At 36.5% G+C, this 27,700-nt stretch overlaps 1 protein-coding gene across 7 annotated transcripts in view; it reads right to left on the reverse strand.

The window, feature by feature from the left end:
• Positions 1 to 27,700, reverse strand: part of phactr4a (phosphatase and actin regulator 4a) — a 47,563-nt gene that overhangs the window by 16,429 nt on the left and 3,434 nt on the right. For 3 of the 7 annotated variants that reach the window (XM_039653035.2, XM_039653031.2, XM_089122614.1), the window contains exons 1-5: positions 24,730 to 24,757; positions 22,536 to 22,583; positions 5,822 to 5,986; positions 4,804 to 4,884; positions 2,955 to 3,830 (exon numbers count right to left, since the gene is read on the reverse strand). In XM_039653035.2, coding sequence (XP_039508969.2) covers positions 2,955 to 3,830; positions 4,804 to 4,884; positions 5,822 to 5,986; positions 22,536 to 22,583; positions 24,730 to 24,742 — 1,183 coding nt within the window. In that variant the 5' untranslated portion in view covers positions 24,743 to 24,757. Of the gene's footprint in view, positions 1 to 2,954; positions 3,831 to 4,803; positions 4,885 to 5,821; positions 5,987 to 12,400; positions 12,828 to 21,990; positions 22,080 to 22,535; positions 22,584 to 24,729; positions 24,758 to 27,700 lie in introns of those variants that run through there. The other 4 variants (XM_089122615.1, XM_039653030.2, XM_039653028.2 and 1 more) reach the window with 4 other exon arrangements.

Here is a 27,700-nt window from a genome sequence, read left to right on the forward strand (position 1 = left end):
GTTTTATCTTACCTCAAGGGCATCCAAGATGTAGATGGAGTATTTGACATTTTGACATTTTTCAGTCAAACCGTTGTTGTCTATCAGTCATACACTGGAGGCTAAGGGGGTCCACCAAAGAGCAGCACAGAGAAGTCCAAATTAAACATGATTTAATGACTCGTAAATGTAAGTACACACTGATGGCCTAAGACACGAAACGAGCGGTTTGTGTGAGAAAACCAACAGTATTTATATCGTTTTTACCTCGTGTAATCACAGTGATCTGAATCAGTTGTTCAATGTCCAACTGAACCGAACTGAATCAGTTCAATGTTACGCCGGAAGTGATCGCTTGCGTGTGACGTCACTCAATATTTACACGGAGATTTCGGAAGTTTTACCTTTTACTAAACATATTTAGATATACCGAAATCGTCTTCCATTGCGGTTTCCCGTATATCTAAATATGTTTAGTGAAAGGTAAAACTTCCGAAATCTCTGTATAAACAAAGAGTGACGTCGGCGCGCAAGCGATCACTTCTGCCGTCAGATCATTTTGTCATGGCTGTGATTACAAGAGGTAAAAACCATATAAATACTGTTGGTTTTCTCACACAAACCGCTCGTTTCGTGTCTTAGGCCATCAGTGTGTACTTACATTTACGAGTCATTAAATCATGTTTAATTTGGACTTCTCTGTGCTGCTCTTTGGTGGACCCCCTTAGCCTCCAGTGTATGACTGACAGACAACAACGGTTTGACTGAAAAATGTCAAAATACTATAGATAAAACATATCAAAAATTAATTTCAAAGTGAACTATCCCTTTAACCAACAAATGGGAGATTTTTGGCTTTTATTTAAAGTTTTAAACAACATACTTGGGGTGAATCCACCTCAACGGTTTCAATTGTTAAAATCCCAACACTGGAATCCAGCTGTTTCATGAGGTCTTTAACACCATTGTGCTTTGAGCAAAATTTCAGCCACACAGTGAGCAACTGCATATCTTTTCTCTCTCCCCCACCCCCATTTTGAATAGAATTGCATGAATTGTACGGTCAAACTCTTGAAACTCTTTGGTACAGCTAAGCTGTTTCTCAAGAACATAATATAAGCTGCTTTGAAGAGCTCAAGTAAATGTATTTGTGGCACAGACACACTACTGTAATTTTATCCTGAGAGCAAAAACAAGACACCATACACATAGACAAATTACCATTGAGAAACCGAACCGAGTTTTTAAGAGCCGAGTTTAGGGAGGTTCTGCTTGACTCTCTTCATCGCCGCTTTCTGGGTCTGAATCTGGCTCGGATACTGCAGTATCGACACCATTATTTACTGTACGTTGGACCGGAGAACATGCACGTTTCGCCCGTAAAGGTAATGGGCATTAACCTTCCGGACAACGTGAGCTACAGTTTAGCCAATCACAACACACCGGCCCAAACGAACCAATCGGAGCCCACTGCCTGTTTCTGAGGGAGTGGTTTCATAAACTCAGGAAGTCAACCAGTCGTTCAAATGACCCCAAACTTGGTCCTGGACGGTCACTGTCCCTGCAGAGCTTAGCTCAGAGCCCGTCTAACGGAGAGCCTTGGCACTTCCTATTAGCCCAGTTGTGTATCATCTTGGTTGCAGTTCCATTAGAATTCCACTGGAGGTGATCACGGGCGAGTGCAGAATGAATGAGAGTCTATGGGGCTAAATGGCTAAATGTGTCTCTTTCACCCATAGACATATACACTAGACCTCACCTTGGGGTTCTAAGCATGCGTCAAAACCGCCGCCATCTTGGAACAGGGGTCTTGTCATAGGAAGTAGCTAGGTAACGCTGCTATCTCTGCCTTTACTTCGAATTCATTGATGGTGGCGGACTTTTGTGCAGCGTATGAAGTTCACGGATGAAATCTGAACTAGGAAGAATGTTTAAAAAAAAAAAAAAATGTCTTTCTGGAATCAATGATAAATACATGTCTGAACGTTGGAACAAACCAAAAAAAAAAACAAGAAAAATCGCATTCATGGTGATTTATGGTGATTTTATTTCCGTTAGACCGGTGTCTACTACATTGACGCTGATGCATTAAAGTGGAGGGGCTCCCCTGTTTCAAGATGGCGGCTCTATTGACGCATTCGTTCCAATGAACTGCCGTAGCCAAGGTGAGGTCTAGTGTATATGTCTATGACTTTCACCTGCTTGTCGTTAAATCAAAATAGATTTTATTGTTGATTCCGCAAGTTCAATATAGATTATAGGCCAAAAGTCGAATGAACGAGTACTTTGATTTCTTACAGGTTAGGCCGTTGTTGGCCTGAGCACGCTAGCATTCTGCTATTGTGTGACGTCATCACAGTTTTGAACGGATTTTTAGAACAGATAAGTGAACTTAAAAATGCAATTTTCAGCTGAGTGTATTATCTTAGCCCTCCCTTTTGAATGCAACTTTCAAATTACTTGACAAAAAATTACATCCTGAGAAAAGTGGATTTCTGTGGGTGAAACCCCATTGACTCCCATTCATTCTGCACTCGACCGCGAGCGCCCCCGCATGGACAGAGACGCGTTACTGCAGCCAGTCCAGAACCCGGAAGTAACCAGCCAGTGCCAATTCTCTTCAATTAGACATCCTCTGGCTTAGCTCCAACCCTGATCAAACACACCTGAGTAAGCTAATCAAGGTCTTCAGGATCAGTAGAAACTCACTCAGGTAAAGTAGGTGTGTTCGATCAGGGTTGGAGCTGAACTCTGCGGGGACAGTGACCCTCCAGGACCGACTTTGGGAAACCACACTTTATGCTTATTCATTTGTCTTGACGGAAGTAGCGCAAGTGCACCACATCCAGTGTGACGGTATTTCTTTTTAGCCCTAGATGTATGTGAATATTAACATGAGTCCTCTAGTAAACCTCAGATGTTGTGAGACCACAAATCTATTGTCATGAATGAAGCGAGCTGGGTGGGAATTTTACCTGTTCGTGCCCTTGATTCCTCCTCTGCAGGTGTGTATCGTGGCAGCGTGCTGCTCTGGATGGCCTCCGAAACCGGACGCAACTTGGGTCCAATGTCAGACGAGCTCTTCTGAAGAATGTGCCGCAAGTCCTGTTCCGACTGAGGCCTGACTAGTATCCCATCAGACACCTGTTTCATAGGTTCTGGTCTCCTGACATCTCTCCTTTCTCGGTCATCTTTTCGATCTTTTTCCTCATGTCTATCCCGTTCCTCTCTTCTTTCCCTGTCTTCCCTCCTTTCAGTCAGCTCCTTACGTTCTCTCTCGGGCTCATCTCGCCTTTCATGATCTTCTTTCCTGTCTCGTGGCGGTTTCTTGTCCCTGCTTTCCCTCCAGTCTTTTTCTCTGTCATTCCTCCTCTCTTTCTCGCGTTCATCTCGCTCACCTCTTCCGTGCGAGTCCTCTCTATCCGGCTTCCTATCTCGTCTGTCTCGATCATCTCTACGTTCAGGCTTTATGTCCTTGTCATCTTTTCTATCCCTTCGTTTCTCGTCTCGGTCGTCCCGCCGATATCGTCCCTCCTCTTGTCCTTGTCTCTCTCTCGGTAACGATCCTGCATGTCTTTCCATGTCCGACTCTAGTCGGCTGCGTCGTTCGGCTTCAGGTGGTAACCGCGTCCGAGCGTCCACGTCCAGCGGCTGACGGTTGCGACTGACGTCGGAAGGTGCTCGGTTCCGCCGCTCCGGTTCCGGTGCGAGGCTATTCCTCTGTTCTTCTCCGTGTGTTCGTGAAGATGGTGCCTTAACTTCCAATCCTGTGTTTGACTTGCGTTCTCCAGGTAGCGGAGCAGTGTGGCCATTCTTTACTGGTGGAGCTTTATGATTCACGTCATTACTCTCTGAAACAGATTGGGTAATGGATTGAGAACAAAGAAAAAACAAAAAAGTGTGTATAGATGTCAAAATAGGAAAGAAAAGACTAATCTAAATTTCCATTTTTTTTAAAGAAACCTATTTTACTGTAGAATCATATAGAATTTTTTCCATTATTTTAAAGGGTTAATTCACCCAAAAATGAAAATTCTGTCAGTATTTACTCACCCTCATGTCGTTCAACCACGCAAGACCTTCGTTCATCTTCAGAACACAAATTAAGATATTTAAGATATTAAGATCGCTCCATAGGCTTCTTGAGGGAATGACTCTTGCTGGCCTTGAAAAGTCATTAAAGACATCGTTAAAATAGTCCAAGTGACTACAGTGGCTCAATTTTAACTTTATCAAACGACGAGAACACTTTTTGTGCGCAAAAAACAACAAAAATAACGACTTTATTTCAACTATTCACTTCCTTCTCCATGGGCCTGTAGTCAGTTAACGTAGTGTGATTGCGTAAAGCTACGTCACACGTAGGCTCACTATTGGCCGACGCTGGTCATGTGTGTGATGCGTGTGACGTACAATAACAGAAGCTTACGCTATTAAACTAGTAACCTGACTCGCGCACAGGGAGAAATAAACCAATAGTTGAAATAAAGTCCTTATTTTTGTTGTTTTTGCGCACAAAAGTGTTCTCGTCGTTTGATAAAGTTAAGATTAAGTCACTTGGACTATTTTAACGATGTCTTTAATGACTTTTCGATGCCAGCAAGAGTCATTCCCTCAAGAAGCCTATGGAGCGATCTTAATTTCTTAAATATCTTAATTTGTGTTGCGAAGATGAACGAAGGTCTTACGGGGTTGGAACAACATGAGGGCGAGTAAATACTGACAAAATTTTAATTTTTGGGTGAACTAACCCTTTAAATGACAATTCAGCACATAATACATAAAAACATGACCAGGAACATTGACACTGCTAGTTTGCCATACCATTCTCTGGGATGTCCTTAAGTAACCCTCGCTCTATCAGCTCCTCCCTAGGTTTCCTCATCGAAATCTTCCTCTCCAGCACTAATCATTCAGAAAGAGAGCAGATACGCACATTATTCTCTCCAGCAGCAGGCTTTGCAAGATAGTGAGTTTTAGGGAATACTTTAATCTGCAATGCTTTGGAAAGTTGCATTTTGTTAGTTTGTAGTGTAGAAGAAGAAGAAAAAAGATCAGAACATGAGTGCTGGAGTCACTGTTTTGTATAAAATGCATATAGGATACTGTTACCTCAAATTAAACAACTGCCAATTTTTTTTCATTCCCCCATTTAGAAAGTCTTTTTATTTAAACCACAAAATAATAGGAAAAAAAAAAAATTTAAAAAAGGTGCCATGATGAAGGTGCCTTAAATTAAAATTTATCAAATTAGGAAAAAATAAATAAATAAATAAATATATATATATATAGAGGGGTTGGACAATGAAACTGAAACACTGGCCAATGTTGGAGGTTTCACATCTATATGCCTGGTGGCCAATCTTCAGAGTGAAGCACGGGTGGATCAGTGATGGTTTGAGCTCCAATATCATGACAATCCTGATTGTATTTGATGGACACGACACTGCCGAGGACTACCAAACCCTTCTGGAGGATCATGAGCACCTGATGCTCAAACCGTGTATCAGCATGATCATGCACCAACACACACAGCAAGACTTGTGACAGAAGGGTTTGATGAAGATGAAAGTGACGTTGAACATGCAAAGTCACCAGATCTGAATATTATCGAGGTGTTTTGGAGGAGCGAGTCCACCAGCATCATATAGTGACAGTTCTGGAAGAGGAACGGCTCATAATCCCTCTGGTCACTGTGAAGGACTTCTATCTGTCATTCCCAAGATGAATTGGTGCTGTATTTGGATGCAAAATGACGCCCTCACCATACTAACAAATTATTGTGTTGTAAAACCAGGTGTTTTAGATTCATTGTCCAACCCCTGTATATAAATACAAGTACCTTCTGATGTTTCCTTGAACTTGTCACTGCTTTTCTTCTTTCTCCACTTCCAAGGTTTGAAGATCTTGCCAAAGTTGGAGAACTTGCCCTTGCCCTTTGCCGAAGGGGTTCCTGCTGCTGGATGTGCTTCATCACTCTCTGGCATACTATGATCGACTTCATCATCTGGGGAGGAGGAGGAAACAGAAAGAAGTTGTTCCAGGCCTATAACTGGGTGTCCATTTTTAATTTAATTTTTTTGCAGATTTTGTACTTCAATCATGCAATTAATAAAAAAAAGGCTAATTCTAATGTTGTGCATAAGTATGTAGTCAAATACTGAAAAAAAAACCACATGCAACATTTTATGTTAATACAACTTAGAACAGAATGCTTTTTATATTTTAAATTTGATTAGTAATAATGGTTACTAATTTTACTAACGGTTCCCCAAGGAACGTTTTCCTGGTTGCATCGCACCGCCCCGTAGGAACTCCGAGGTGACGCCTTTATTTTGACGGCACTGAGAACCACACAGTGCTCGAATTCTCTGTGTTCATTAGTTTACGATCTGTCTAACAGTCCTGTCTAATACGTTATTAGATAGAAAGTCTATGCATAGAAATTAGACGGTATATGAAAAGTCATTAGCGTATGTCTTGCGGTTGATGTCCAGTGTTGTTGGCTGAGCAGAAATGCATAATAATGTCAAGTTGTGTTGGATTTTCTCCTTAGCATAAGGTTAAGAGGTCCGTCCATCACTGTTTTCCAAGTTCACAGTTTCTGGAGTAAATATATAGGCTATATTCTGTTAGTTTACACTGCTTTTTTAAAAATGGGGAGTGTTGGTGTTTCGCGTGGGTTCGGCCAATCAGCATCACTGGTAGTTCCCTAAAGTGCTGGATTAGGCCCTAACCTGAAGTAGGAGCAAAATTAGTTCCTCCAAAAGGATTACCTAGAACTAAACTCGTTCCTAGTTCCTGCGGTGCGAACATGCCAAAATTCAGGTACTTCCGCCAATAGTTTTGGGGACTATGAAAAGGTTCCTCCGGTGCGGAAGCCTTTTATGGCAGCTTGCAGGAAAGTTGGTTTGACTTTTGTGTCATTGTCTGTTCACACTGACCACACAACATAAATTTGGTTACAGCGCCACCTATTGGTCAAAAGCGATAAACAATTTATCAAATTAATCATAATCACAAATAATCATATTCTATGTGATTGTATTTGTGATTTTTCTGTCATTTTGAGTAAAATAAAAACAAAAATTACTTGTTGCTGTTGCTCTGAAGTTCACAGCCACGACTGCATAAATCATTGTGCTTTCTTTTGAGTTTGGTCCTAATACATGCAGCTTGCAGCTATATTTATTATTATGTTTAAAATAGATGGAATTCGTTTCAACAAAATGAGTAATGAACTCGGTGATGTATTTAACCCAAAAGTGTAAGAACACTCTACATTGAATCCAACAACAAAATCACACTACAGAAAGTCATCATGGCACTTCTACATGGTAACATACTACCCGCTCCACTATGTGTTCACAAAACAGACTCCGTTTCTCACGATATGATTCAGTATATACTTAGCACAATAACTGTAATTCCCTAAATATGTATAGTCTGAGATTACACAGTGCAAGTATAATATGTTGCTAAAATAGATTGACATAACAATTACAATCATTTCAACAACCTAATGAGTCACAATTACAAGTAACAACAGGGGTAGATTCAGAAAAGTTATATGGATACTGAAACTCTGACTCAAACAAGCCATGAGCTCACTGGGATTTGCATGCAGCGACACCCAGGTGAGGTATACAAAACTTTTCAATTAAACCAAGTACCTGTAGCCATAAGGACAGACACATTATGCAGTGTAGAAATGTGCTTCAGTTTCATTTCATTCGGATCGGGTCTCGATCAGACGAGGCCGATTCAAATCCTATAATGTGTGTATACTATTATGTGTTATTGTTAAACCCCACAAAAAGCACAAAAATATTCTAAAGTAACAAAGTCTTCGTGCACTGTATTATAAGTGTCCTGAAGCCATTATGTGAGATAGAAATTAACATTTAAGTCAATTTAAGATCACATAAATTTTTCCCTCCGCTGCGGTTGTCAGTCATTCTCCATCAGTGTTCAAACAGCACGTCGCATTCGGTTACAGTCAATGATGAAACTATCTTCAAGATGATTCAATGTTAATACTATTATACTTGATCTGTAGCTAAAGGTCTATGGTTTTGCATAAAAAAACTTTATCTTGCTGGACTTAATCGTGCTACTTTCTACCAGGTGTCGGACGCTGTCGTTTAGATCACAACACTAGAGTCAGAGCACTAATTCTTCACGCGCACAGTAACTGAAATTTTAAAACTGTTAAAAGAAAAGGCTCAATAAACTATTGCATAAATAGATACTGTATAATACACTGTCTATCAATATGCATTTCCTTTGTGCTTTGAACTTTTCAAGAACTCCGTGTGGCTTCAAGCGCATCATTCTTCACTCGGGATGCGCATAAGCTCTTTGTGCCGCACTGTACTGAGCCTTTTTTTATATCATAATGCAGTGACGCAATGACAGATTATTAATAGCCTTTCTTGTTCTGTCCTATGTATTATATGTTGCTGCCTCATTAAACATCTGTGCTATACATTTAAAACATGTTGTCTCAATTTTATAGTAGCCATGGCTCTTTCTAAAATAATTTATCTTTCTAAATTTTTGTCATCTTGTTTTTCATAAATGTATTTTAAAACAATACAAAGAGCAATGTGTATTGTCCACTAATCTAGTTTATAGCATTTTTGTCATAGATTATGATCATATATTTTTGGGATTTGTTGTTTATCTTTATAATTAAGTTAAGTCTGTATTAAGTACATTGTGTTTAACACACACAAGAGTGATTATCAGATCAACACACAGAGTTATAGAAATTCTTATATTCTAATACTTGATTAAAAAAACTGCACTGGTGTCGGATCGGTATCGGACGATACTCAGAATTTTTGGTATGGGATCGAATCGATTCTGAATAAGATGGTATCGGTGCATCCCTAATAAAAATGTTGTAACAGGAAAGAGTGCAAATGATGTTTATAATGTATTAGAGTTAGAGAGAGAGAGAGAGAGACCGTTAAACCTGTCTGGAGACACAAGAAAAGGCAAGGCAAGTTGTGTATGACACATAGGGAGGTTTGGAATGTTTATGGGTTTTGGCAGCTCCATTGGCATAGATGCCCTTAGCTGATAAAGGAAGTGTTTGACAACACAGAGACCTAGTTTACTTCAGACCTAGATTTTCCAACAAAAACACTTTAAAAAGGGTACACAAATCTTCATATCAAAAACTACAAGCTCCTCTGATGAAGGTCTAGCTTTGACAACGATAAGACATGGCGGTGTTACAACAACCTCCCACTGAGCAATAAAGACACATAATTACCATGAAGATTTGGCTGATAGGCAAAAAAACAGATCCAATCATCTCTCCAGACCACAAGCTCTTAATGTCACATACTCATGATGAGAGAAACACACTGTCTGTGATGTCTCTCTAATGCTCACCAAAGCTGCTTTTATCTGATACAAAAACAGTAACATTTAGAAATATTATTATGAATACAATGGAAAAAAAAAGAGGTAGGCCTACTTGCCAGAGAAAAAGTAACCAATGCTAGACTATTGTGGTTTGTTGCCAGGGCATTGCGTAGTTGCTAAGTTTCGTGAAAATGTATATTTTTAATTTATAAACAATTATTTTAATGTACCACTCATTTTTAATGAATTAATTCTACAACTTTTCCCATAAAATCAATGCAGATTTATATAATAGACTAAACACTGTCCTCATGTTGATTGGAAAAAGAAATGCACGGTGACAAGAGAAAACAATGTGACTTGTTGTCATGGTACCGTGCCCTTGACAAAACGGAATAATAAAGTAATCAAAGTGAACGTTGCATAATAAGAGCACAGGCCACAATATACCCAACTACCCCAAGCGCTGATCTTCACCTGACAAACACACACAATCAATGAGCTCTTTGTGTAAGGAAGGCTGAACATTCCTCTCATATCAGTGACAAACGTGAGAATCAGATCAGAGTCGACTGTCCTGAAAACACGGAGCGTAATATCCAGCTATGTTAATGGTAGAGGTAGGACTTCACACAAGTACATCAAGGACACTGCTTAGTGTATAAATAAACAGAGGTGAACTTGTAAAATCAAATGATCAAACATCAGTGGAAACTAGTGGAGAGTATTGTGCAAACAGTAGATTCACAGCAACACCTTAAAACAACATGACAAGTCATCAGAAGGTGAAAACCGACTGAAAAACTGGGGATTATTTGAAAGCTACAGTAATAATACGCCTTTTTAAAAATGTGTTTGAAAGAAGCCTTGTGCCCACCAAAGCTGCATTTATTTGAATGAAAAATACAAGAACAGCAGTAATTTTGAGAAATATTATTGCAATTTAAAGATCTTGTGATGGCAAAGCATCATCAGTTTTCAGAGCCACATGATCCTTCAGAAATCACTCTAATCTGCTGATTTGCACTGTATTACATTCACTGAAAACATCTGCGCTGCTAAATATTTTTTTGTGGAAACCATGACTGAAATGGAAAACTTTTATAACATTATAAATATTGTTACAGTCACTTTCGAATAATTTAAAGCATTATTGATGAATACAATTCAAAATTATTTTAAATTGAAAACAAATCTAAAATAAAATAGTAAAATGTAATATGGTATTTTGACTGGTAAAAGTATTTCATGGATATATTTGGAAGGAAATACAAGCATTCTGTGTACTATTAAAATGTTTAAAAAGCATTATGTGAAACATTTCAAACAGAACAATATTACGGTCTCATCATGACTTTAGTTTAGACTTCAGAGTGTCTAGTTGTCAACTGCATCAATTTGCATGATCCAATCAAATCAATGTGTGTAATATGCCAGTTTTTGACAATATCGAAAATAATTTAAAAAAAAAAAATCCAGTTAATTCAATACACCTATACATGCAGAAACAAATCATTAATTAAACTATTTTCATGTAAACTAAAGCATGCAATGGGGTCACTGTAAAAAAAAAAAAGTGTTCAATTTACGGTAAAATACCGGCAGCTGTGGTTGCCAGAACTTTACCGTATAAAATACGATAACAAGGTTTCACAGACTTAACTTAAATTTACAGAAATAAACCGTATTTTATTATCTGATATACTGTTAAATTATCAACCAATTGAAGTATTAATGTCTGTTTTAAACCATTGTAATACACTGACAACCAACAATCACAGCAGTGATGAGACACATGATATATGGAAGCTCACAATGCAACTCTTCCACAAGAGTCTTACTATTAATATATAGAACCTGCACAGTGTGATTTACTCAAACATTAAACACCATCATGGTAACACACATGAAATAAACATTCATTTAACAACATTAAATGTCACACAAAACCCTAATGTACATAACAGATTAGAAAAAGACTAAGCAAACTATGAAGAAACAAGCTATTTCAACAAAAAATATACATCAAATGCGAAGCGTCACGCAGGGAATTGTGGGAATGTCAATTTACAGGTTTTCACTTTAAAAACTGTAAATTTAACGGTATTTAACAGTAAAATTACATGAAATTTACCATTAGATCTATCACAGTTATTTACCGTATATAGTAAAGAAAGGTTCTGTTAACCAATTAACAGTTTTACACTGTAGCATTTTTACAGTCTTTTACCGTTAAAATCACAATCATTTTTCACAGTGTACATTTGAATAGATTTATGAATGATGAATTCATATGAATATATTTATATTTAATATTTATATATAAACAATATGAATGTAAGCCAGAGGAGGACTGAGCCTGGGTTCTCCCAAGGTTTTTTCTCCATCCAATCTGATGGAGTTTTGGTTCCTTGCCACTGTCGCCTTGCTTTCGGCTTGCTTAGTTGGGGTTATTTAATATTTAATATTTAACAATATTATTGATCTGTGTTGTACTACTTTCATGTTATCACTGTGAAGCTGCTTTGATACAATCTGTATTGTGAAAAGCGCTATATAAATGAATGTGACTTGACTTGACTTGAATGAGAGCCTCCACTTGTTCGTCTTGTCTTAAAGCACACAGTGAAGGAAGGGCAAGACTGCATGTTGGGTTCAAAATCAAATTCATAATGCTGAAATTTCTATGGTTGGAAAACTGTAACAACAAACCACCCGAATCAAAAGGATTTCTCCTTTAATCCTGCGGCACACAACTCCTCGACCTCACACATGATTAAAAAGACGCAATATAGAGACTGCTATAGAGAGCAACAGCAAAGCACGTACTCATATCGTCTCGTAAGGTCTAATCCGAGAGGAAGCGTGCCTGACAGGAACATGAGAATGTCCGATTGCACAACCGTCAACTTCCATGCCCCTGCCTGTCTCAAACATACACCTGCAATAATTCAGACTAGAACAGTTGGCAAAACAGCTCTGGCACCGCTTACAAACCAAACCATACAAAAGTTTCTCAAATCAAAATCCAGTTGTAACTCACCGGTTATGTAGGTAAGATTTGGGTTTAAAGTCTGAGTACTTGCTCCTTGTCCCATAATCTTGCCCTGTACCCCCAAGTCCCGTGTGCCCCGTCCTCTGCCAGTCCCGGGGCCCGCGGCAGGGAGGGCACAACACAGGTCCACTATTCTCGGCGAGCAGGTACTCTCGCTCTGTAATCCTAGAAGTTTCACCGTTTCGTCCCTCCTTCTTACTTCACAACTTCTGTTTTGGTGATTCGCTCGCTCTTAGTCAACAACGCATGAAGGTCCCTCCCTCTCGGCAGCCCTGACTTCATAAATAACACACGCCGGTTGTCTGAAGTACGTCAGCTGGTCAGGATGCCAGTCATTCCCGGTGGCAGATTTTCACAGAGGGAAACTCTGGGTGGACCAGAGGAGGTCGGAGCCAGTCTCTAACTCTGCTGCTACACACCTTCATTTCCCAAAATGCATTAGACGGCGCAGTGTAACCCGAGAGAGGCTGCAACCTGAGATGGGGCGAGGTGGAGCCCTTGACTGGCAGGAAGTGACGTCATAGACTCAAATTACAGTGAGTGAGACCGATAGTGAGTTGGCGTCACAGGCTGATTATTTATGTGTGTGTGAGCATGAAGACCGCTCACACTACACTTACATTGATGCTGAGCACCTAGGCGTAAAACTCTTATCTTACGCTGATGAGAACTTAAATTAAGAAATACAGTGTTACAGTGTGGTTGGTATCGTCTTACTCTCCTCCACTGCCTCGTAACATCTAACGAGAATATGCACTTATACTTTTCATATGGTGAATATTAATGTTTTGTCTATTCGCTCTTATCAAGAACATGCGAGTAAAAGTTAGTTCTCGTCAGGTTTACACATTATAGAAACCATGCAATTAAGATTCATCATATTAACTATATCTATTGTTTACGGAAGCCATAAGGCCATTGTCAATTTATTCTTTCTTGTTTTCTGGGCAACAATTTATCGCATCCAAAATAAAAGTTTGTGTTTACATAATATATGTGTGTGTAGTGTGTATAATTAATTTGTATATATAAATCCCCACACATGCATGTATATATTTAAGAAATATGTGCATGTATATATTTTATATATATTTATTCACAATTAATATTATATATAAATATTTGATATATTAATAACACATTTGTCTTAAATATATACATGCATGTGTGGGTATTTATATATACAAATTAATTATACACATATATTATGTAAACACAAACTTTTATTTTGGATGCGATTAATCGCGATTAATCATTGCCCAGAAAACAAGAAATTAATTTGTATATATAAATACCCACACATGCATGTATATATTTAAGAAAAATGTGTTATTAATATATCAAATATTTATATTTATATATAATATTAATTGTGAATAAATATATATAAAATATATACATGCACATATTTCTTAAATATATACATGCATGTGTGGGCATTTATATATACAATTTAATTATACACACTACACACACATATATTATGTAAACACAAACTTTTATTTTGGATGCGATTAATCGTTGCCCATCCCTAGCTTTCTCATGATTGCAACATATCAAAATAGTCATTTTCTCAGTTCAATTTTACAGTTCAGAGGTCTACTTTCCAAAAGAATTAAATAATAGAATGGTTACTTCTGAGAGTTCATTACACTTATACTTACAAATACTGATATTTGTCATCTAATGCAATGAGTGTGGCTCAAGTGTCTAGTAATGTCAGTGAAAATTAAAAAAAAAAACTACCTTTCAAAGTGATAAAAATCATTAAAAAAACTGATTTAAAAAAAAGTTATTTTAACTAGTATTAAAGCGAGACACTAAGGGTGAATAGGGTAATTTTTTGATATCACCATGAAACTTTCCCAGTTGATTACCTACATTAAGATGAGAAAAAAGTTTTCTGTAATTTAATGTTTAAATATGCAAATGAGGCATTATCTAATTAAATATGCACTAATTAGCATATATTTTAAAAACGATATCTACTTTTCTTATCCTGTAAATCAAAATATACTGCCAATTGCCTTAAAAAAATATTTTAGCCATGTTTTTTGGAATAAAATGTTATATATATCAGGTTACGAATAATATATTTACAAATCCCTCTGTAATTGTCTTCATAATATAACTAGGTACAAGACTGGAAAGTTTGGAAAGACTGATAAATAGACAATGAACATATTTGGATCCGACAGCGTTGTACAGGAGAAAGAGAGCTTTCTAACGGTCTGTGTGAGATCGCGATCGCTGAGCAGCAGGATGATTTATAACGACAACTTTTGAAGAATCTATGAGAAATATACAGACACAAACAGACAAAGTGTAGTAAAATAAAGACCTAAATGTGTATTTCGGACTTTTTTTCACCACAAGTCTGAAAGAAGACATGTTATTGAAGACAAATATATCCCAAAATTGACCAGTGAAAAAACAACAAGAAAAAAAACGATGTTTTTGCCTGCCGTGTCTCGCCATAATATTTGACAATTTTACTGTTTTTATTGGATTTTTAATCAAATAAATGAAGCCTTCGTGAGCATAGGTGACTTCTTGTAATATATGTGGACATTGAGAACAAAGAGAACTCAACCAGTTACATTAGGATTTAACCTCGTGTAAATCCTTCTGGAAAAGGGAGTTCTCCACACAGGACATAATGTGGCTAGTGTTATCGTTACGTGTGGGAGCCTGGGATCAGACAGAAGAGCTCTGGGACTAGGAGGAGAGAAAAGCAAGGCTGGCTGTGTTTAGTGCCAGTCAGAGGCAGACACACACACACACACACATGCACACTGTTTGGATAAAATCACTTAAGCTGTCAGGAGACAAAAGCCAGACAAGTGTTGACTGTTGAATGAACTAGATAAAACTGTATAATAGGATACAACTTAATGTTGCACATTAAAGGTACAATATGTCGGATTTTTGCAGTAAAATATCCAAAATCCACTAAGCCATTATCATATATATTTTATTTAGTTGATTACTTAAAATATCCCCAATGTTTCCAATGTAAATCGTAAGAAAATTGCTATTTTAACCATGGAAACGGGACGTGTGAGCAGGGGCGAGGAGGAGACGCTAGTCAATGACGTCATATCCCCGTTACCCCCGGTTTCCACTCGTACTGCCATAGTAACCACGGCGACAGACGTGGACAACTGGGTTATGCTTAGCAGGACGCTCACGCTGTTGTTGTTTTCTTCAAACATTATGGACCATGGCAAGCGGACTTTGAGACAAAAAGAGGACTAGAAAGAATATCAAAATCTTTCGAGATGTCTGTTAGTCTCATACAGCCAACAAACAACCTAACTAACAAAATTCAACACACTCAAATCGCCATTTAGTGTGACAGTGTAATTGTTACACTATAAAAAATATTTTCAAGATTTGTTATCACAACATATTTTCTTTTGTCAAATCAACTTTATAATAATTTATTTAGTTGAGATAACTTATTATTTTGAGTTTCTGATGATTAAATTAATCTCTTTCATTGTATTAACTCACTTTTTCCAGTTCAATCAACTTAAAATTTTAAGGCAACCCAGGTTACTTACTTCTTTAAGTTAAACCAACAATATTTTTTTTACAGAGCGCTGCTTTACCTCAAGTTTAATTCCTCTAGTAAACTGACCTGTGTGAGCAGTAATTTAGCAGTTTGGTAGAATGAAATATCCTTTTCCCTTTATATCCGCGGGACTCGCGTTGAGTGTGTGCGCTAAGATCTGTCTCTCATTAGCAATCGCGCGCTGCTTCACACCACATTCATTTTAAAAACATCAATGCATTCACTCATCCATAAAAGATCCATCAGCTTGACGACAAGATCCACTTGATTCTTTGAGATAAAATATAAAATAATGTGAATGTAATAGGGGTTTATCGAGATTTCACTCGTGAAACTAGCAAAGTGTGAGGGAAATTAGCAAAGAATATGCCACCGCTACATTCATATTACATTATGGTGCCCACCACTGGCGTTTCACTATTTAAAAAAAATTAAATAAAAGCCATTGTAAACGTCTGCACGAGTCGCAGTCTCACACAGCGCAGCAGGAGTCACAGTTCACTGATCATGTGACGATGGCGGAGGATTTGTTGCATAACACACAGCCGGATGTGATTCATTTCTTATCTTGTAGAATACACGCTCAGCACCACCATTCCCTAGACGGAGTACAGTATGTGTGATCGCAAATCCGAAAGTGAAAGTAAAATCGAGCTTCCTGATGCGCTGCACAAATTAGTCTGCACACAATAGCTTGTCTTCAAATAATCAAACCTATCTCTGGACTGAAGAGACTGTCAGTTGAGTTGGTGGCGAAACCTTTTACAACGCTTGTATATTGTTGTCTTTCAAAGCATTTGATAATTCATACTCATAAAGTAGATATGAAATAACACGCATTACAAGTAGAGCCCGACCGATAAAGGATTTTGAAGGCCGATACCGATACAAATATTTTTTGGTTTTAAAATCCGATATGCCGATATATCGGCCGATATTTTAAAAAAAAATTTATTTCAGAAAGGCGTAACAAAACATTAACAGATTTCCTTAAGATTAGTTATTTGTAGTTATTTATGAGTTTTAACCAAAATAATATGATAATGCATTTTAAAAAGAAACTTTCTAAAAGTTTCTTTTATTGTGACAACAGAACAGAGTGATGATAGTGGCATTAGCTAGCTTTATGGTTAGCTAGTCTATGATGAACCATAATTTAGCGATGGTTTACGTCATACTGCAAATTGTAAAACATGCATTTTCAATATAACTGGCCAAGGAAACTTCTGCCGGACACAAATTTTGTCCTGCTTATTTGAGAGAACTGATGGGGATGTTCTTTTAATTGTTATTCAAGCGATGTATGTATCGTGACCAACTCAACGAGTGTTGCCAACAGGAACGGTGTAGAGTGCCCTCTGGTGGACAAACTATACAACTCCAACACTCATGACATGGTTCAAGCGTGTTTCGTCTGTTTTTATTTTATTTTTGAAATATTCATTTATCAGCCATTATAACTGCCGATACCCATAGTTTGGAAAATGCCTAATATCGGCCGATAATATCGGTCTGCCGATATATCTGTCTGGCTCTAATTACAAGATTATTAGCTAAAACATTTCAAAATGCGCTTGCAGACTATTTTTCCAGACATGAATTTTGTAATGGATAGTACTGAACAAAAATCTCGTCTTGTCTTGTTCTCGTGAGTCCAATCTCGTGTCTCGTCTCATCTTGTGAGATAAGCGTCTCATCACGCCCCTAGAATTTAAGTGATCAAACTTTACTGTAACAAAGATCAGGGAAGAAAAGTTTAATCGCAATAAACAATCAACAAAACGAAAGGAGCGTCAGTGGCCGACTGCAACATTTAAGCATAATTAAAAACAGTAGAGTAAAACGTATCCGGCCCTGCCCTGCTTAAAACCACAAAACTATCATACATTAGCTCACCTATGCCATGAACATGACATGATTTCTGAAGACGACAACTCCCATGATCCCATGCTCATTTACAGCGTCATCAAGCTACGCCTTTATTATTTTTGTTTGTTTTTTTGAAAAAGCAACCTTTAGCAGCTAAACTTGCATGCTGTGCATTTAATAGATGTGAGAGAAACGTATACGACAGTAAACAAGCCTTCCGGTAATTCGAAGCTTATTCATTATTAGCTCTATTGTTCTACAGTTACAAAAACAGAAACTGTAAATCAGAAACCGGCTGACACGCACATTTCCACTAGCTCTACGTATTGCAGTAAAAGCCAAATGACTTAGACTAGTGCCATCTGAAGGACACCGTGTGTTAAAATCACTCCAATTAAATTCAATTTAAATATAAAGCAATTTATCCGAACATTAATCATTAACTCAAAAGCACAAAAACTAGTCTCATTCAAGGTGCAACACATATGTCAGTCTCAACAATCTTAATGGCTATGAATTTTAAACATTTGGTTCACATATTGTAGTTGTCCTTTTGTAGTATTTCCAAGATTGTATTTTCAGCTAAAAACACCATAGCTATCAATATGTAACCGTACCTTTGATATACAATGACTGATGCAGAATTGTTCATACTGAACACCCCACTCTGAATTGCTTTGGCTAGTTGTGCTTTTGATAAAGGCTTTAGATGCATTGAGTTCATTGTGCTGCTCGACTGCTGACTCACTGGACATTAGCATATGATTATAATGACAGAAGAAAGACCAGTGAAACTGTTGAGGTGAAGAGGAGCATTTAAAACATATGGGGTGAATTCCCCAGGGCATTTCTGCACCAGTAAAGGACATTACAGGAAGGAAAACAATTAAAGGCCATGCAAAGCAAATTCTTTTTTAAACAGAGTTCTCACAACACCTTTGGACCAAAAAAAATGTCTTTTACGGTAATTTGTGAACAGTAGATGAGGATTTTTAATGATTATTTTGCTTCAGACCAAATCTTTGTGAACCCGTGTGACTAATTTAAAAGATGATTGAAGCAACAATTTGCTTAAAGATTAGATCCTCACAAGATCAATTGGTAGTTAATTGTGCAAGAAACCTGATGAAATGTCTTTCCTTTTACCTAATATATGAGTCAAAAATATGCTAAGGGTTAATTAAATCTAACAAATCATGTAAAAATGTACCATTTTGTAATACAAAATTAAACAGCATTTTATCATACTTTGATAATAGCATTAATGTTTTAAACAACCAAGAAGATTTTTTCTAAAAATCACTTGTAAAGTAAATAATATATTACATCAGCATATGAGTCAAACTGGACGACTAGATGACACGAGTCATGACTGTACTGCCCTCTGGTGCGTATAAGTCGAATGTGTTCATCCTGAGATTTATTGGAAAATGTATATTGTCTCAATGTAACTAAGTTAAAACAGCATTCCCTTGTTTTATGTTAAATAAACCTGATTGAATTAGGTTACAACAACAAAGGTAGAAATACCTTCTTAAAGCAACATGTTTTTACAATGCAGGGACTCCTCTCACGATCACTCAATTAACACTTCATCTAATGCCAAAATTATCAAAAAAAGATCACAAAATTAAGATTACAAAAATAAACCAAAAATGTCAGAATCAGAATACATATTTTATGCATAAAAATTCCGTCAAAACCAACACAATCAATGATACGTTAGACGAGATTTCTTTGTAGCCACTGGGATGCACCGAAATGAAAATTTTGGCTGATACCAATAATTCCTTATACTTGAAAGTTGGAAAGTTGATAAATCTAAATTAGAGCCAAACCGATATCGGCAGACCGATATTATCGGCCGATATTAGGCATTTTCCAAACTATCGATATCGGCAGTTATAATGGCCGATAAATGAATATTTCAAAAATAAAATAAAAACGGACGAAACACGCTTGAACCATGTCATGAGTGTTGGAGTTGTATAGTTTGTCCACCAGAGGGCACTCTACACCGTTCCTGTTGGCAACACTCGTTGAGTTGGTCATGATACATACATCGCTTGAATAAAAATTAAAAGAACATCCCCATCAGTTCTCTTAACTCAAATAAGCAGGACAACATTTGTGACTAATCATGTCCAGTTTAAAAAAATAAATAAAATAAAAATATCGGCCGATATATCGGATTTTAAAACACAAAAATATTTGTATCGGTATCGGCCTTCAAAATCCTTTATAGGTCGGGCTCTAACCTAAATCCACATTTTTATATCATTTTTGAGAGCCTGATAGCAAAAACAAAAGTCTCACCAGTAAACACACAATTATAATGTTCTCATTATAATTTCATGTAGTCTATATGACAGACTTGTGCCGTACATGTTGGACTAAACTGTATTTTCTTTTCTTTTTTTTTAAGTGATTCCTATTTCAAGCAATTTAAAACCACCATGGTGAACAGTGCACATCTGAAGTGGGAAATAATCCATTATTTATCTGCTTTTATATATCGGCCAAATCTTCTTATTGGGCTGATAACGATAACATAAAGGGCCCTTTCTTAACAATCTAAGCGCTATAGACCACTATAGACCAAGTCCAATACATTTTCTGCTTTGTTGTCAAGGTAACATTTAGATTCAGATAACGTGGCGGTGATGTATGATTGATATGATATGAAAAAAGATGCTCACTTTCTAAAGGAATTCACCAATGTCCCTTAAATCTATTAAACAAACACAACTACCGGTATGTGATCTGTCCCAGCATTAGACACAACACCCTATCTGTATCCCTGTTCTTTCCCTATCTGCTGTCCTGGTATGTCTCTCTCTGTCCCAATGCTGAGGACAAGAGTCACGGGAAGAAAACAGGCCAAAACACTGAGGCTAGTAAATCCCATCAAGGAAATCTCTTGGACTGTTTCCAGATCACAGCAGAAACTCATGTAAGTAAAGAGTAAATCCACTTCCTGCCACAGTCCATGAATATAACTTTCATTACTAACAAAAAGTATCAACAATATGCTTTTATACATGGTATAACTTACAATACCTATCATAGAATGCTTTGTAACATACTATGTGGGGGTTTTTAACACATTTTTGTTCATTTTAAATGATCCTGTAAAAAAAATAATCTATGTAGCAATATAGAAAGGGAATAAATAGTAATCAAGCAAGAATTAGCAAAATACTACTAAAGGTTTCATTAGTTAAATAAATTGACACAAACTAATTAACTGCAATTCAACAACATTAATCTTTGTTAATGTTAATTTCAACATTTGCTAACTATGAAAATCAAAAGACATATTTGTTAACATTAGTTAATCCACTGTGAAGTAACATGAACAAATAATGAGCAGCTGTATTTGTATTAACTAAAGTTAACAAAGATTAACAAATGTAGGCTACTACTCGTGGTTAGTTCATGTTAGGTAATACATTAACTAACAAATGAAAACTTATTGTAAAGTGTTACCATTTTGTCTTTTGTTCAAGTTTAAAACAACAGTTTTTTTAAAAAAAATGGTAACACTAAATGTTTTTTTCTCTCACTTTTGATCAATTTAATACATCCTTACTGAATAAAAGTATACATGTCTTTAAAAAAAGTCATACTAAGCCCAAACATTTAAGTAATGATGAAACTTGATTGCGCATTTTAATCTCAATCACCACTGTACTATGATACTGACACAGTACACTTTGAAAGGTATCACATGGTCAAATAATCAGATATATTGTTCTCTAAATTAATATATATATGTAATCTGAAATCAGTTGAGAGATTTTTGAAATGGAATAAACAAAGAATTTCTTTGTAAAAATAAATAGTTTTTAAAGTACACAGCCATTTATGGTGTGCAGTTGTACATGCTCATATGTGCTGTTGCATAACACCTACTGTAGGCTACATGGCTAAATGAAAAGGAATACATCGCTTTTAAAATTAATAACCTAAAATATGAAAATACCAACAAAAAAAATGAAAGGCTGCTTCTATTTATAAATGTTCCTCAAGGTTATCAAAGAAAAGCACTTGACCCTCAACGGTAGACAACAGATATTTACCCTGTTCCTCTCTGTAGACATTGAAGTTCAGCAAACAACCTTTTTCCTACCTGATGATGAGGTATACTCCTCTTCCTCAGAGTTACTCTCTTTGTCCATAAAGGTAAAATTCCCCACAGAAAAACAAAGCTACAACGTGGCAAATGAAAAGCGCTGAGTTTCACCTGTGGGTGTGCCGACTGGGCAAAGCGTGATCAGATATCTCATTCGAGAGCCAGCACACCTATGCGTCACATGGTCAACCTTCTTTATGAGGCTAACATTCCTTATGAGGTCAGTGATTTTATAATGTAACACTATCACCAACTACACTCTTAACCAGACAGTGTTTTATATGAAGGAGGAAGTTAAACTATTCTAGGGGAACGACAAATAGCTAAATTCAAATAGGCTATAATGAATATTTTTTTTGGAAAAACTATAATTTTATTTTGACTCTACTCAGTGCTCTGTGCATGTTTTGGACAAGATGTGGAATATCCAAATATATAAAACGGATAAATTGACTACAGCTGCATCCCAAAACCAATTCAATCCACATCACCCTTGAATTTTCTTCTGACTTTTTTACAAGATTATCCTTCCATTGTCTTACCTCGGTTTTCCATTCCCACGTCAAGAACACAGCAGCAGGTAGAGGATCCTGAGGAAATAAAAGACGGATGACTTGATTTGTAAAAACAAATGGCTGCAATGTATTTAAAACAACAGACCTCACATTGATTGACACAACAAGAACCCATGAATGAAGCCAACATGCAAGTAAAGGATAATGTACAGACAACACATCATTATCGCAAAATAAACATGCAGCAACAACAAAGCAGATGGTATCACCCTAAAGACTTGTTTTGTGTGTGACTGACTATTTTATTATTATTATGTACATACTATTATACTACTAACCAATTACATACATAGATATTAAATATTGATTTGAAATTATTCTTAATCAATCAACTGGCCATGTAATAACTGCAGTCTTTTATCTGGTAAAACTAACACAACATTCCAACACATGATAAAACTCTCTCAAATTAAATAATTAAATAAAAAATAAAAACTTGCACCCATTTAAGAACAAGGTAGACAATATAGAACGAATTCCCAACTATTATTTCAATAACTTCTAAATAGAGGTAACAACACATTTTTTTGTATATTTTAATATTTACTCTTAATATTTTGTAATTAATTTTTAGATTTTAAATCTATTTATTATTGAACGTAAATTATATAACATTAAATATATGTAACATAAAAATTATGCCATTAGCTATTACAACTTTAAAAAAATTAAAATAATTTTTTTGGGATTTTACCAAAACCATTTTTTTTTTTTTCAAAAACATCCTAGATGTTTTCTGTCACTTTCTGAAACTCCAGAAAATGTAATATGTTTGACAGTACAGACAGGCCTTCATGTGATGGCATGCATTTAAACACGTGTATTTGCTAAAACATGTCCAAAATTGCAATGAATAATCTTTAATTATATTTGTCACTGCAGACTCTTGTATAACTGTAACTATTCACTAATTGTTTTTCTGACGGGATTATTGCTTACTAAGCAGCATAGCAATTCCTCGGAAAATTAAACAACAGCAATTATTTTGTAAAACTTTTTTTTGTGAACCTGTGGGGACCTTTCTCCCTGTAGTGGGGTCTGGGAACATCGTACCTATAATTAAACATACATATATACTAGGGGTGTGCAAAGCCGGTATTTGTCTCTGTATTTGTATTTGTTGAGGGAGGAAAATTGCATTTGTATTTGAGTAAGGCCACGCCCCCTTGTCAGGTTCTGATGTAGGGCTAGCTCATTGGTTGCATGTCAGGCACCCGCACCATTGGTTGTGCAGTTGTTTTAGCACAGCCTATGAGTGAGCCAGACACGCAATGCAGCAGTATTGGCATGCAACAACTATTATTTAACAACTTAATCGGATATTAGACTCTAGTTGGTATCAATAAATCAGGCCACTACATGATGAGTCTGATAACTAAACATAACCAACATCATCTGATCTGAGTTTCTCTTTGGATTCCGATCATAATGTCTATTTAAAAAGACACTCAGTTAAAGCAGCCAGAGAAAAACTACTGTTAAAAATCAAATCAAATCAAAGTAGAAACATAATTAGCCTATAACAATAAAAAGTTATTAAATTAAATATATTATTTGGTGTTTTACAGTGTCCCTGTTACTTACTGTAGTTATAACTATATGCATTATTACAAGCAACTAACCCTAAACAACACTCTATTTGTAACTGATTACAGTTGCTCATGTCTTTCACATTACCAATTGTAAGGTTATTATTATTATCTCTTTTTTTTCTTTTCTTTTTTTGCTATTCCACAGAAAGTTAAACAAATTTTAGTTTCATTTTCCCTTTAATACCAATGCTAAAATGTTGCAGTTTAAAATTAAAACATAATATACTACACATACCATTTGTTTGTAAAGTGCTGTCAGGCTTAATAAGCCTCTTTAAGTGGAATCCGTCTCAGTCCCCTTCCCTGTAGCGCCAGAACTAAAGTGCACTATGAACTCTGGGACAGCAGATGTGAAATATCCCGTCCACCCAGAACAGGATGAAGGATAACAGATCTAATCTAGATCCCTCAACTGCTCAAGCTGATTGAAGTGTCACACTGTCACTAGGGCATCTCGGATATTATTGGGTCACATGTGATCGAGTAAGGTAGGTGTTCACAGGCAAGTCAATCACAACTAGCTCTTAATGATTAATCAATAACGATTAATCAATGTGGGGTTGATTCACCTTCTTCAATCATCGCAGCATCAGTCTACTACTGTGAGCGCAGTGCAGCACCCGGACAAGAAGCAGCATTATGATTGGAGCTGAGCAAAAACAAACAAAAAAATCAATTGTTCGATTAATAGTTTTTTTTTTAATGACTTTCTTAACCCTTTGAAGCACAGCATGGAACTAAATAGACCCGACTGAGTTTTCATTTTCAATATCTTTGCAAGAAATTAATTTCATCATTCAGTATGCAGGTATACATTACAAATCCTTATTTAAATTTTTCTTTTCTTACTTTTCGAATAAAAATCGTTTTTGTGTCACTACCCTTCTAATGCACAACAAGGGTCTAAAATGACCCTTATTCATGTTTCTTTGTTGAATATTTGAAAGAAATGTTTTTTTTAATCATTTATTAATCCAGGTATTCGTCAAAATATCTTGTTTTTGATTTCCACAGCTGAGATAAAGACTGAAACCCATGTGTTCAGATATTTCTGTAAGAACACGCATCAACAAGTGACTCGACCAACATTGATCTTCATTAACACAGTAATGGATGGCAAAGTGAACCGAAAATAAATAAATAAACATGTAAATAAAACAGTGCAGATGGAGCACAACATCAAGGTTTTGAGGCCTTTTCTTCAATTTTCTAAGGCCTGACAAAGAACAAAAAAGAACTTTCTAAGAACAAATTTCTAAGGCCTGACAAACTGGTCTGACAACTCCTGAACAGTAATTGAAAAAAAAAAAAAAAATGCAGCACAGCTGAAGTTAGCTTGAACAGTTCATGCTCACAGAGGACATGTTAAGACAAATAACCTCCAAGGAAAACCCGACTGTTACAGGTCTGACAATTCTCTGGCAGCCCAGCCCATTTTCTAAACACTTTAAAAAGTACTTTACAAACACTGAACAGAAACTAACACTAAAATCATTATTCAATTATCAATTATCATTCAAGGACAAGGTCCATTATAATATATCCATTTAGAGATGGCACTGAAAGCGGGAGCAGCGTTGTGCTCAATTAAAGTGAAAGCACACTTTTGATGGACAAAAAGCATGTCTGCTGTGTTTCTTAACAAGAACTGAAGTAGGGTAGGCTTAGTTATTATTACAAATTTTTTTTAAAAGACTCAAAAATATTTATAGAAAATTTACCCATTTAAACTTGTTTTTATAATTTCCCAATCATTTCCCTGCACATACTCCACTTGTCCTGTTTAGCCTGGCTTTAGATGTGTTTGAATTTCCCACACCAGGAGTCATTTATAGTTCTGTTTTATAGCGATTACCTTTAAAAAAAGAAAAAAGCTCTATGCAAAATGTTCTATTAAAGAGAAGATAGAAAATAAATATTTGTGTGTGCTATAAAGTGGTTTGAAAAAATGAAATCGGAATCAGCTAAAATCAGTATTGGCAGGTCAAACTAAAAAAAAAATAAAAAAAATCGGAAATCGGGATTGGCCTAGAAAATTGTAATGGGTGCTTTTTTTACTGGTCGCTGGGAGTTGAAAAATGTTCAACTTTGGATAAAACGCAGCGCTCATCACTGGCACTTTTTACCCAGCCGTCCAATCACAGTGGAGGAGGGGCGGGACTAATACCACACCGACCAACTGTCACAACATTCAACTGCTGCGGATTTTCTGTATCATAGCAACGAAACATCTCAACGGAAAAAAACGTTGCGCTGCCAAAACGCTCTCAAGCGCCCAAAGAACGGCGTCTTCAGCAGAGCGTCTAGCGTTTTCAGCTGCCTAAAAACGCTTTGATGGACACATGGCCTTAAAGGTCCCATGACATGAAATTTTCATGCGCTGATCTTGAATCTCCTCCGTATGACATCATGAAGAGAAAAGGTAACCTCCCCCTTCTCTGCTTTGCCCGCCCAGAATTTGTCTCGCCCATGAGAAAGTTAGGAACTACGAACGCGCAAGCACGATTTGAGTTTTTCCTTGAGAAATATCATGGCTTGCAAATGAGAAAAGCATGGCAGTTGCTCAGTGTTCGGATGTACAAATAAACACAAAAGTAGTTTTTAGTTCCTTCATCCGAGCCTCTGAAGAAACAATGGGTTAATTTTATTCTCTCTGGAAATGCGCCGACATAACTTCCCGAATTCTGGTCCAAACATTTCACCGACGACTGTTTCCTCAACTTGGGCCAACACAGAGCTGGCCTTGATGAACCTCGGAAAATAAATCGATCAAGCTACCAAGCAACAATTTCTGATGTGTAGCCTAATTGTTCAGGTTCAGACTGGTAATCTCTCCCTCAAAATCGTCCAATACTGTTTATGCATCAGTAAGTCAAGCCAGTCACTAAAATGTCAACTTCACATCATTATGAATTGTAATTGTATTTAAATTGTGAACAAATTATACAGAAAGTGATCAAAGAACAATCTTTCCACACGGCGTGAATTTATCTGGACAACTCGTTATGAAATCAAAGAGGCACGTTACACTGCATAACAAAGCTCTTACTGTACATCATCGTGTCTGCATTGGTGAAAGCATTAGAGAGAGCAGAAACTGCGTTGCAATGATAAGATCTTCAATGATAAGAACTGCGTTGCAAATGATAAGATTCTCGCGATCAACGGCCTGTCCTCTGCTGCTCAATGCTCATCACAGCAACATTCTATGTGATGGGAATAGATAAGTAACTTTGCATGTACAGTATGTGAATTACTTACACCTAACCATAACAGTCTATTAATACTCTACACTTTAAAAAAATATTTTCAAGATTTGTTATCACAACATATTTTCTTTTGTCAAATCAACTTTATAATAATTTATTTAGTTGAGATTATTTTGAGTTTCTGATGGTTAAATTAATCTCCTTCATTGTATTAACTCACTTTTTCCAGTTCAATCAACTTAAAATTTTAAGGCAACCCAGGTTACTTACTTTAAGTTAAACCAACAATATTTTTTTTTTCAGTGTAGTAATCACAACATTTTTTCTTTTG

This window comes from Pimephales promelas, chromosome 18, assembly GCF_988280905.1.
Source record: "Pimephales promelas chromosome 18, fPimPro1.hap1.1, whole genome shotgun sequence".
Taxonomy (NCBI): Eukaryota; Metazoa; Chordata; class Actinopteri; order Cypriniformes; family Leuciscidae; genus Pimephales; species Pimephales promelas.